The 12630-nt window shown below is 40.8% G+C and overlaps 1 protein-coding gene across 10 annotated transcripts in view; it reads right to left on the bottom strand.

Annotated features, from left to right (window-relative positions):
* The window catches only part of MSH3 (mutS homolog 3), a 90958-nt gene that overhangs the window by 12284 nt on the left and 66044 nt on the right, over window positions 1–12630 (bottom strand). For all 10 annotated transcript variants that reach the window (XR_010083480.1, XM_063422797.1, XM_063422796.1 and 7 more), the window contains 3 exons: window positions 11613–11720; window positions 9880–9994; window positions 6435–6592 (listed from right to left, as the gene is read on the bottom strand). Coding sequence is in view for 9 of the 10 variants with exons in the window: in XM_063422797.1 (XP_063278867.1) it covers window positions 6435–6592; window positions 9880–9994; window positions 11613–11720 (381 nt within the window). In the remaining variant the exon portion in view is untranslated. The remainder of the gene's footprint in view (window positions 1–6434; window positions 6593–9879; window positions 9995–11612; window positions 11721–12630) is intronic.

Raw genomic sequence — 12630 nt, 5'->3', positions numbered from 1 at the left:
AAACATTCCCTTATTTTCTGCCCTGTAAATCTCTTTTAGGTGACAACAGTCAAGGCACAGGAAAAAAAAAGTGAGAGGATCCACAATGCCTGTAGGCAAATCATACCAGAAACGTCACTTTGGGACACACAAATGGTGCTTCCTCTTCCATCTTTGTGGATCCAAATGCATGTGACTGATGTGCCTCTCTACTCAGAGGATGACGGAGATGAGCAGTGCCAGGCACACCAGTCAAGCAGGCATTCAAAAACTGATTTATTTTTTAATGCCATCATGCTGTCTCCCACGTGAGTGTGCAGCACTCACAAACCTCAGTGGAATGGGCCACACCTGTCTGAGTGGATTTCAGATCAGCTAAAGATCCCACCTCAGCGGTGGCACAGCAAGGGAAGTACAGACCCCAGCTGGCAGAACAGCACCAAGTTCCCACTTAGAGGGACTCTGAGGAAATGTCTTGGCTGCTCCAGCAGCTCTCTGCAGATGAAAAGAGACTGAATTTTATCAGAGTCACCATGTTAAGCCAGTATATGTACAAGTAAAAACATTTTTCCTTTAACCTGGAATGCATAGTATATTAAAAATATGCATGGTTACTTTGTCCAGACACTGGGGAGGCAGGAGCAGAGAGCTTTCCTCACATCAGTTCTGTTTCTTGGAAAAGATGGGCACTTCTGGGGTGCCTCCAAGGCAGAGTGTCACAAAAAACCAGGCTCAGCTGGGGTGAAATATCCAGGCTGGACTCACAGAATACCCTAAGCTGGAAGGGACCCACAGGATCACCAGTCCCACCCCTGACCCTGCACAGACACCCCAACAATCCCCCCATGCATCCCTGGGAGCAGTGTCCAAATGCTCCTGGAGCTCTGGCACCTCAGGGCTGTGCCCATTCCCTGGGGAGCCTGGGCAGTGCCCAGCACCCTCTGGGGGAAGAACCTTTCCCTGATCTCCAGCCTGACACTGCCCTGACACAGCTCCAGCCGTTCCCTGGGTCCTGCCCCTGTCACAGGGAGCAGAGATGGGAGCTGCCCTCAGGAGGAGCTGCAGCCCCTGGGCTGGGACTGGCCATACCCTGGTCACTGACATTCCTGTGGCAAACTGAGTCACGCACACACCCAGGTGTCCTCTCAAGGGTGGACACAGCCTGTGTGGACATGCTTTCCTAGACCCTGCAAAGGGGTGTGTTTACCACCTGAGCTGCATCACCTTGGGCCAAGCTGGAAGGACACAGCTGACACTCCCACAGACCTCAAATGCAATTTTCAATAGGATCTTCACTTAGCAAAGCTCTCAATTGTTCTGTTGTTGCTTGACATGATCAAAATCCCTTCCCTTTACTGACTACATCAACCAACTCAGAAAAGCCACTCCAAGGTACATGTCTGGGATGGGACCTTGGTAGCTGGAATTTATGTGACTCAACTAAGGCCAGTGGAGAGGGGAATGAAACTCCTCCATTATTTCAGTGCTCAGCTGTCCAAATATTTTTGTGCTCTGGTTTTAATTGAATGAACAGATTTTACACATGTTCAACATCATTATACAAGAACAACAGATTATAAAATACCAAAACAGTGACGTAACTTCAGAGCTGGGACAGACAGATCCAGTATTGCATCATGGCCGTGTCTATCTGAGGAACTCTGTATACAGACATGTAATACAAGCTAGAATTAAAAAAAGCATCCCCCCCTAGCCCAGGTGAGCAATCACCATCTGTTTTCACAATATTTTCATATATATAGTAGAATCTGAAACAAGTGAGTACCTCCTAACTGCAGACTCAGCAATGAGGAGTGCCTTCCACGTTAAAAATACATTTACATCATCTGTTACAAGGAGAAAATGCAGAAGAAAGTTCTTTACACCTAAATACAGATCATGTGATGTGAAGGGATGATCTCAAGACAATTGTCTCCAAGTGCAGATGACTGCATGCCTTGCATGAAGTGGAAATGCTGACCTGCAGCTTCCCCAGGCAGCCACCACCTGCACACCTGCACTACCAGCCTCCTCCAACCCTGCCTTCTCGAAATACAGACAATTTCAGCTGTAATTGATACCATGACGAATAAAGTCATGCTGAGAGGCTGTAAATAGCAAGATAAGCCTTTAAAGAGAGCCCAAGTGCATGAGAGGATAATCTACATTCATCTTAGTGATGCCTCTATTTATTCTGTAACCTTTCAGCAGGAGGCAGATCTCCTGCAAGAGGCAGTTCTCAAAGGCATTTGAAGCACAGGGCACTCCATTAGTTCAGACAACTGAAGGTGCACCTTTAACAGCATTTCAGCTTGGCTGGGATGAAACCTCACTGGAAAGTGTGGGTCCACTGTAGTGACTGTGCTAGCTCTCTAAAATAAGTGAAAATAGCTCTTATTTCAACATAGGAAGAGAAACCCAGGCAGGTAAGTGCTCTAGGAAGGAAATTACTCTGTCCCTCTACCATCACCTGGCAGGGGTTGCTGTCCTTCCACAGGATTCTTTCTGATGGCAGCTTGTGGTGTCCAAAAATTGATTCTCAAAGTCTTGAAGGCACTCGGTAATCTGAACTGTTAATTAACTTGTTCATTTGAAGATGTTTTGCTTTCAAAGTGCACTAGCATTCTCCTCTCCCTCCCAATTTTGAACATGGACTCTCACGAACAGCTACTGCTGGCCCACAGGAAGTAGGATAAAGCCTACTAGCAATGGGAAATTCTGTCAATAATTGATTAGAAGAGGGACCTCTGTAGAGGTTAGCTTTCTTCAGCAGCTGTATACCACCCCTCCCAAGGCATGATTAGGCCAGCAGAATTCTTGTCATTAATCCCTCCATACATGGATGCCCACCCTTGCTTTGTCTCCCTATTCAAACACACACAGAAACAGCACATTAATTTCAGTGTCTGAATGACTGTATTAGAACTAACAAAAACTGAAGGTCAATTTTAAAGCAGAAAACGAGCCCATTTACTGCAAGGAGAAACTTGGATGGGAATTTTCAAACATCAGAGAATTAAATATCCAAATCTCATTAAGAGTCAATATAGATGGATTGTCAACCTCTTCAAAAACCTTCTAAATTTTTAAAAAATAATGCCAGTGGTTAAGCTAAAGTTCTTTAAGAAAAAGATTGCAAGAAAACATTATCCCTTATTGGAGAAGGGAAAAAGAAGAAAATACTAGCCAGCAAACATCCTCAAAATCCTGTGTCCTCCCCCTAGTCTGGGTTAGGCTCAGCACTGTCCTCTGTCTTATCTACCCAGCAATGAAGAAAGATTATTCCTGTCTTCACTCTACCTGTAAGTAAATGCTCTTGCATCTTTAAAAACGTTTAATGTAATCCTGTATTTAAAGTCAATTTGGATATGCTATCCTATATAAGCATGATATATCACAAGGAATAACCATAGTAGCAACCTTTCAATTTCCATGGAAACCCTATTTGGAAAACAAGACACAAATCCTGGGGATACAAATCCCTTAAACCTATATAAATTCACACTTGGAAGATGCCGTCTACAAACCACAAAAGGGTCTTCAGGATAAAACACCAAAACCAAAAAAGGTTTATCATGCAAAACACTTGGTAATCCTGGTGCACAGAACCTCTCACAGAGCCAGCCTGTACAGCATCACTGGCTGATACCTCACTGCATCCTTTACTACATCCTTCCCTGCATCCCTGAGCATCCCTCTCTGCATCCCTCCCTGAATCCTTTGCTGCATCCCTGAGCATCCCTCACTCTCCCTCCCCGCAGGGGTGCCACACTAACAGCATCCCCCAAAACATCACCACAGCAGTGATGGAAGTGCCTTGGAGACTGATACCCTCACATGTTAAGATTTTAAAGTATTAAAAATATACTGAGGTTATCAACAAAAAAAAAAAAAAAAAAATTCACACTTTTTTCAGCAAGACTTTGTGGCCTGCAGTGGCAATGCAGAAAGGAGGTCTACATTGCTGTTATTAAAAAAAATTAAAGTAATTTTTTAGAAATCTAAACAAAACCAACCTGCAAAACAAAGCATAGAAGATGAAAACAACAAAAAAAAACCCCACAAAAACGAAAACAAAGCACAAAACAAAACAAAACAACAACAACAACAAAAACCCAAACAAAGAACAACAACAACAAAAAAAACCCAAACAAAAATCCAAGAAAACACACACACACAAAAAAAAAAAAAAAAAAAAAAAAAAAAAAAAAAAAAAAAAAAAGGTGAAATTGGGTAGGAGTTAAGAGAAAATCTCTGATCTCTTCCAGGTCATTCCCACCAGAGGAGAGCACAGAGCAAAAGCTGAGGCTTTAGGAAAAAACCCAAGCAAAAAACCCCATTAAAACCCAAGCAAAACATAGTACGTGGCAGTTGATTTATTGATTCTTTCCTTACACCAGGCATTAAAACCTATTTCAAGGGTAGCTTTCTATGACTGAGAAACTCCATGACTGAATGCAATACATATTAACCTGCCTGACAGACTTGCGTGGTTAAGGCCTTTCCCAGAACCCTGAAGAAAATCAAAACCTACCCAAAAAAAACCCCAAACCAACCAAAAGAGAGGTGCCTCCTTCTTGGACAGTGTCTGTATAACTTGAGCAGAATCTGTTAACCTGTTCCTTTTCTCCTTTTTTTTCCTGTTACCTTTTAGCTGATGTATGACTACTTCTATTTTAATAATGTATTATCAATTTCTTCCTGATTAATATTGAGTCAATTAGTTGACTCTTAATTGCTAGCGCAATTACAAGAATATCAGTAATTCTTCCACATAGTCATTTGGTGTTTGATACATATCACATTAAATGAGGAATGGCACATCCAACTGAGCTTCCAAAACTAATATAGACAAAGAGAAAAAAAGAATTCAATCCCCTGTGTTAGAATGTGACTGGGCTACAAATTACATGGTCTGAAACCTCACAGAGTTAAAAACACACTCTGTGTCTGCTTGGCTGTAAGTCTGAAAGCAGAAGTTTTACCTTTGACCAGACTACTTTATCAGAAAAGTTGTGAAATGTACTTGGGTTTTACTCTAATACAGAGAAAAGTGAAGGGGATTCAGGGAAATACACTGGGGAACAGGTGGAACACAGATAAAAAACCAATTTATTCTCTTTCAAGAAGGCACAAAACAATATGTCTCTCCCAGTGACTGTATCATATTTTTTAGTATTTTCTGCAGAAATCATCCTTTTGCAATGACAGTCTAGGAAAAGCAGAGGAAAGCAGATACTCAGCTTGAGAGTAACTGATTTATGTGTGTATGATTAGAATTTAAGGAAGTGTGAACCCAAGTGAAATACTCCAAGTTCAGCTACAAAACACAGCGGAAGACAAAAATAATCTTCAAATGTTTAGTGATGCTGTATGCTCCTCCTGTAACGCAAACCAGATCCCGTGTACCTGTGTCCCCACAAGAAATGCTCACCCCGTCAACCAGTCCACTACTTCCAACACAGGGTGGGGAAAAAAGTGAAGTATTTTGAATTCTCATCTCCAGTTACTTCTGAGAAGAAAATACAAATTGTTTGCTAATGTGCTTAGCACTGACCTGCATCAAGGTGTAATTTTCATTTGTTTTTGTTGTGACAGAGTGAAATGTAAGAACGAAACACTTTTACAGGATGAAGCCATTGCAGGTGAGCAGTATCTCAGGTTCATGATTAAAAGTTACCTCTGGAATGCAAACTGGCATCACAGAGCAGGAATTTCCAGAAATTCCAACTTAGGTACCTGATTGCTGTGAAACTTATAACCACTAATGATAATCCTTCTCAAATACCACCAGTAACACAAAACTTTGACTAACTAAAGTAATTACTAAGGAAAAAGAGGGGGAAACAGGGCAATAAACACTAGCAATATTAGATTATAATATGAAGAGTTTTGACTCTACTGATAATTTTTTACAAATTACTCAGCAATGTCTCAAGAGTGAAACAGTGAAATAAACTGTCATTATTCACTCTTAAAAGGACATCAAATCTGTTTAGGAGCAAGTGTGCTTAGGACTGATAGTACAGGAAGGAGATTAAGAGTAGAATACATGCAGCCCAAAATTTTCAGTCTGTAAGATTGTGAGTGTACACAACACAGCTTCACAACAGAAACTGTGACGATTTTCAGAGGCGACAACATTCATTTTAGGAGAAACATTTTGCCAACACCCAGCAGCATAAATCTAGATGAGATATCCATTCAAGCAGGTAAGCTACATACCTGGATGTTAATCAAGACAGACACTAGAATTCTTACTCTTTGAAGATTCAAAGATTACAAAACAAGTACCATAGTTTACCAAAACACTGGAATCAAAATGAACCTAACATGCCTTTAAAATAAAAAAAGAAACTTCAGGTATAAATTCTCATGTTCTAAATGAAAACTTTAATTATACTTTGATACACACAACCCCCACCACAGTAGCATTTCCAGTTTTGAGAGATTACCTGGTAAAAATTCCATCCACAATACCAATTGTGGCCTCTTCTGCAGGAACGAAAGAGCCAATCTGTGCCATAACTGTGATCAGTGCCACTTGCTTGATGTAGGAGCTCTTCCCTCCCATATTGGGCCCAGTTATTATCATGACCCTTTCACCATCTCCCTGGAAACACAAAACAGTGGTGAAATACATTGCCCTGCACATGGTGCTTCTACCAAAAAGTCTGGTATGCATGTATGCTTAGAAGAATACAGACAGGTCTGCAGGGTTAAACATTCTATTTCTAAGTGAACAGCTTTCCTCCATTCTTGGAGTTCATCACATGTACCTGTCCAGATATTATCAAGCCCCAGATGTACCAAAATCAACTTTGATTACTCTTGATCAAAATGGACACAGTTAGAGGAGAACCGCCCTGTTCTCCATCAAGGAGCCAAGAAAGAATCAAGGAACTTGATCACCAGTACAGGAAGCAGTGAGGGGTGCTGAGGGATGCAGGGCTGGATGTAGGCAGGCCAGAAGAGGTTCCAGGATGAGCAGAGGGACGGAGCAGCTCTGCTGGCAGGAAAGGCTGGCACGGCTGGCATTGTTCAGCCTGCACAGGAGAAGCTTTGGGCTGACCTCACTGTGGCCCTGCAGTGCCTGAAGGAGCTGCAGCAAGGATGGAGAGAGACAATTGACAAGGGCTGGAGGGACAGGACACAGGGAATGGCTTCCCACTGCCAGAGGGCAGGGCTGGATGGGATCTTGGGAAGGAATTGTTCCCTGGGAGGGTGGGGAGGCCCTGGCACAGGGTGCCCAGAGGAGCTGTGGCTGCCCCTGGATCCTTGGCAGTGTCCAAGGACAGACTGGAGCAGTGGAAGATGTCCCTTCTCATGGCAGGGGGTGGAATGAGATGAGCTTTATGGTTCTTCCCAAGCCAAACCATTCTAGGATTCTGTGCAATTTCTCTGAAGAAGGGGAAAAAAATCAAGTTTCCAGCACAGCAAGCACTGTCCAAATTTGGTTGTGATCTGGATTCCTCTTCAGTCTGAGTTCTCACTGTCAAATGGGAAGATCTGGTAGGCAAAGACCTGACCTCAATTTTACATTCATAAGTGCCTGGCTGGGTATGACATAAGGACATTCAGAGTGGCTACAAGGCATCAAGACATTCCTGAGTCTGGCAATACTCGACTGTAACACAGATGCTGTGAGCAGACCATGCCCCAGTCTCCATCACTGTCTCTAATCATTAAAACCAGACCTAAAAAATGAATCAGATGCAAGAACTCATCTCAGCTGCAAGACTCGCCACAGTACTGCTATGTGTCTACAGCTCCAGAATAAAATTGTCTTCCTCTAGTGCAAGACAATTGCTGATACAAAATTAAAACTTGTCAACGAACCTATAAAGCTTTCTCACAGCCTGAGTTGAGACTAAGAGCTTAAGTTATGCAAGGACATCACACAGCTAGACTTTTCCACAGGGTGCATCGGATGAAATGCACCAAGCGATGATCTAAACAGAAGCCAGCACTCTCCACTGCCCCGTGGGAGGGGCAAGGGAGACAGGACAAGCTGTGAATAATGGACATTAGTCACACTATGTGGGGAACTTGGCACTGATCAGACACTGTGGTAACAGCAACTAACAAATCTCCATGCAGCAGGTCTCAAAATCTTCACAGACTTGGGTTTCAGACTCGGCTTTAATTCTGTTTATAGGGACATACACAAAATGCAGACAAAACAGTCGCTTATGTTATAAATCAGGTATTAGAGAAGATACAGGACATCAGTATATATTATATGTAAAAAGCTGATCAGCTTTTGCGAAAAAAAAAACCCCTCATCCATACAGAAGTGAAGTCACAATACAGTCAAAATGTAGAAAATGCCATTACTGGGAATAAAGATTTGGATGTAATAAAGTACACATGACTATATGAGAACAAAAGAATTAACATTCTAGTCTCCAAAGTGTAATTCAGCACTGCTACTAAAACTTTGTCAGGGCTCAACACAACAGAATTTACAGATACTCAAAACCAGAATGAGTTCAGAAGTTCATCTGTTAGGATCCACGAATTTTGTGCATGTGTCTGGTGTCTATCCAGACTCCCTCCAGCCATGCTGTGGGACTGATGGCTGCTCTGCCAGGGTTCTGGGTTTCAGAAAGAACATCTGCTGTAATATCAGACCAGAGAACCCTCTGTCCTTCCAGCTGATGCAGCCACAAGCCAACATCTTATTGGAAATCACGGCTGCAGCTAAAAGTTCAAAACAACCCACAAATGTTTGAGGAGGAGAGGGGGAAAAATAAGTTGTTTGTTTCAGGGGATTAAAAAACAAAGCTTTTCCTCAGGTTAGATATTTTACAACATTTCAGCTGAAAACATGACAGAAGATGTATTTTCCTGCTGATTCAAACACATCATTTGAAAACTGGAGATGCTTTAATAAACTGGTTCCCACCCACCTCTCACAAGAAAAAGAGATCTCAAAGAACTGTAGAAGCAAAAGTGATTCTGCCATGATAACTTGGTTTTGTAATATTCAGTATTTAGAAAGCCAGCAGAAGAACGGGACTAAAGAAGGAAAAGTGCATGATGATTCCTGAATGACATGCTGAATTTTTTTGGAAGTGCCATCTGTCGCTTGTTTGGAGTTGACAAATAATTTTGAAAACATTCTCTGATGTATTACAGAATATCCGTATCATTATTCAGTATAGAACAGCACTTAAAAATGTTCCCCAAGAAATACATACAAATTTAATGCTATTTTTACAGCAATGGCCCACTCTGGCAGCTGTTTCATACCTTTCCTACATTTACTGTGAGTGTATCTTTCATATTCATTACAAACAGATATTTAATATTTATAAAAAAATATGGAGATATAAATATTTAACAAAAAACTTCAAACAGGCATATAATTTAAAAGATAGATTTTAGTTTATCAGGAAAAAAAGCCTGTATGACACTAATATTTCCATAAAGAAAGGGAACTGTATAGTAGAAAAATACATTTAAAAAATACAAACAATCTTAGAATTAATCTGAAACACTGAACCTGTAATATGTACTTTTCATATTAAAAAAACCCAAAAATTTGAGTTTTGACAAAATGTAGACTCCCTATGATGACACTGTTAAAAAACTTGTAAGTATTCATTTGTTTTTTGAAAATAATCATTTGATTGAAACACATATTTTCCTAATTTTGGGATTACCTTTCTTTCCTTTATGCCTTGAGACTGAACAAGGTTGTAAAAAGAGCATCTGGCTGCAAGGAATCAGCAGAGGGACAGAACAGATGTGGTGACATCTAGCAACACCTCTCTGAAATGCAGCCCAGCAGGCTGTATGATTTAGATCACCTATTTCCACTTCCTGGCCAAGAAGCTCACGCCAGTCTCCTTGCCCTGAATGATTTTGAAGCTCAGTCAGTTTCTGGGTACTTACAGAAAGGCTGGTGGTGTTTGGAACATACTGATCCTGTTCTCCCAGCAGAACGTCGATCACAGGGTGCCTCCCATTTTTTATGATTATTTCATGCCGCTTGTCTTGCACAGTTGGTCTGCAAAAAACGAATGTATTAATCTCAGTATTCTTTGTAACTGATTATGTAAAACTACTGCAACTGAAGCCTGCAGGACGGTCACTTATGATGCAAGTTTTCATGGAAAAAATACAAATTATAAGAATTAATTACTGCCATCAAGTATGTCTACAGAAATACTTTCTAAAGAACACTTTCTCTGAAAAAGATATGTGGAATAAAGCCACAGAATTTTAAGACTGGAAATTAACTAACACTTCGATTGGACTTCAAATGGAAGATGTGGGGAGTGAGATTTTTCTTGGGTTGAAGAATGATAATGCAATTTAAAAGGAAAATGGAAATCAAATAAATAGCATCCTACAAACTCACAGCACTGGGAAAAGAGCTACAAACTGATAATGGTGGGAGGGTTTAGCACAAAGATAACTCCAACAGTTGTACAGCTGCCATGAAACCAATATATGGACAGTGTTAGGCCTTGTACCACCTCTTCAACGGCATTCCTTAAACCTAAATTCACTTGAAGTATGCAGAAGGTATACTCAAACACCAGACGGTGATCTCTGGACTGCCCACACCATCACCTTTACAGCTCCACTTTGCTGCTTGAGAGTCCTGATGAATTGACTGCACAAAGGAAGAGCCTCCCAGCACACTGCAAGAGGGGCTCACCTCTCTCCAACACCTCTGCCCCAACCTGACTCATTTACCTGTCTCAGGCAGGGCCATAGGAAACAATCCTCACAAACCAAAAAGCATTCCTCCAAAATAATACTAAAATCCAGTCTTTCCTTCGGCAACCCTCCAAAATTAATTATTGACACCTTCCCTGCAGCTGAGATTTCACTGAGAAGTCTCATTCCTGCTGGTTTACAAGCTCTAAGCCACTCTAAAATTCAGTGAATTATTTACATTCTGCACAGTGAATTAATCAGATTTCAGTTTGTTTTCTCATTTGAGTATACCGAAATAAGTGAGCAATTATTTTCAAAGAGATTTTGATAGAGAGACACACAAGATCCCAAGAGCCTAGAAGTGATCAATATTATGTTTAATGATGTATCAAAGCAGAAGTATTTGCAAGTGGATTTCTCTTCACCTCCCTATCTGTGTGTGGGTCTTGGGCAGAGGCAGCAGCTCAGCTCAGCAGCTCTTACATGTGAGCCCAGCTGAGGCATCACCAGTGCTCTGCAAGCTGGAGCTAATACTTATCCATTAATTACCTGAGATACCTCCTTGAAACATACCTCAGATACCATATATTCTTAGGTATCAGAAAGATATCATAAGCTCAGACCTTGCTGAGAATAAAAAGTAATGAGAAAAAAAAAAAAAAAAGACAGAAAAAAGTCTATGCAAAGTCCAACATTTATTTACGTGTAAGTAAGATTTCATCTACTAGACTGGGGTCAAACAACAAACATTAAGATGTCAAAATCGAACGGCAATGCTTACAGATTTGAATTAAGTCCAGAAACATTGCTCTGCAAAATCAGATTAAGTTGAAACTACTGTAAACAATTTTAATAGTGTTTTTTTATCATGGCACACATATTAAAACATAATTTATTTTAAATATGCTTATAATTCCATATAAAATCCCACATAAAAATTAAAATTTAAAATTAATTACCTGCAGTAGTCTCCTTGTTTGGCCACCTGGGCCAATGAGAATAGGCAGTCCACAGTTGCTAGGTGACAAATGGCTTTAGACACGGGGTGATAATGTTCACTGAAATGGCTGCATCAAAACAGGGAAAAGTTATACAAAAACAGGGAAAGAAATAACTCTGGACAAATACAAAAGGACTGTCAAAATGCAGCCTGTGCAAGCTCCTCAGAGGGCTACTGAGTTCTTTAAATCAGTCTGAATTCAAATCTCCCAGCACTGTATGAGATACCACCTGAGGACCCTAATCAAGGTGGACTTCACCTCCATTTCTAACAGTGAATTATTTTTTAAGCACAGAAAATCACCAAAATTAAATTAATTATATAGCTCATAAAGGGTCAGCAGTTGATCCCTGCTGCCTACCTGAGGTGTACAAAAATGCTACAATTTATCAGACTTCATATAGAATACCAGCAACTGAATCCCAACTGCTGATTCAGCCTCAACCAAAAGTTACAGTCAAAAAAGAACCAAACTAAGAGTGTCTGAACACAGGAGTTGTCTAAAATTTCAATGAATTATGGTATCTTCAACAGAAAATTCAAAATTTTGTTCTCAGTTTATGGTGCTGCTTCCCCAGTACAAAAATGGCGTTATCAGGAGAACAGAGTTTTCAGTGAAGTTCATTCTCCTAGTCGTCTGGAATTTTTTTTTTCCTCTCTCCTAGTCTCAAAGCTACAATAGGGAATATAAAACCACCAGGGGAGCAAAATGTAATAAACAAAGACATAAATGAATGGAGGAGTGGGAAAGAAGAGCACGTTCCTACAGACAGGTCTTTCCTTTTTGTCTGCTGTTCTCTCCTGTAACATTACCAAGAACAGACAAGGGAACATGGAGAGAACTGTTTTTTAGTACTGCAAAGGAAACACCACCGGAGAAGTATGAATTGGAATGTTTTCCAGCTTCCATCCAATTTTCAGAATTTCTGGGTTCCTAACCAGAAGCAAATCCAGCGAGACAACTTGACCAGGGACTT

The sequence above is a fragment of the Prinia subflava genome, chromosome Z (assembly GCF_021018805.1).
Source record: "Prinia subflava isolate CZ2003 ecotype Zambia chromosome Z, Cam_Psub_1.2, whole genome shotgun sequence".
Lineage (NCBI taxonomy): Eukaryota > Metazoa > Chordata > Aves > Passeriformes > Cisticolidae > Prinia > Prinia subflava.
This window is presented reverse-complemented; position numbering and strand designations above follow the sequence as displayed.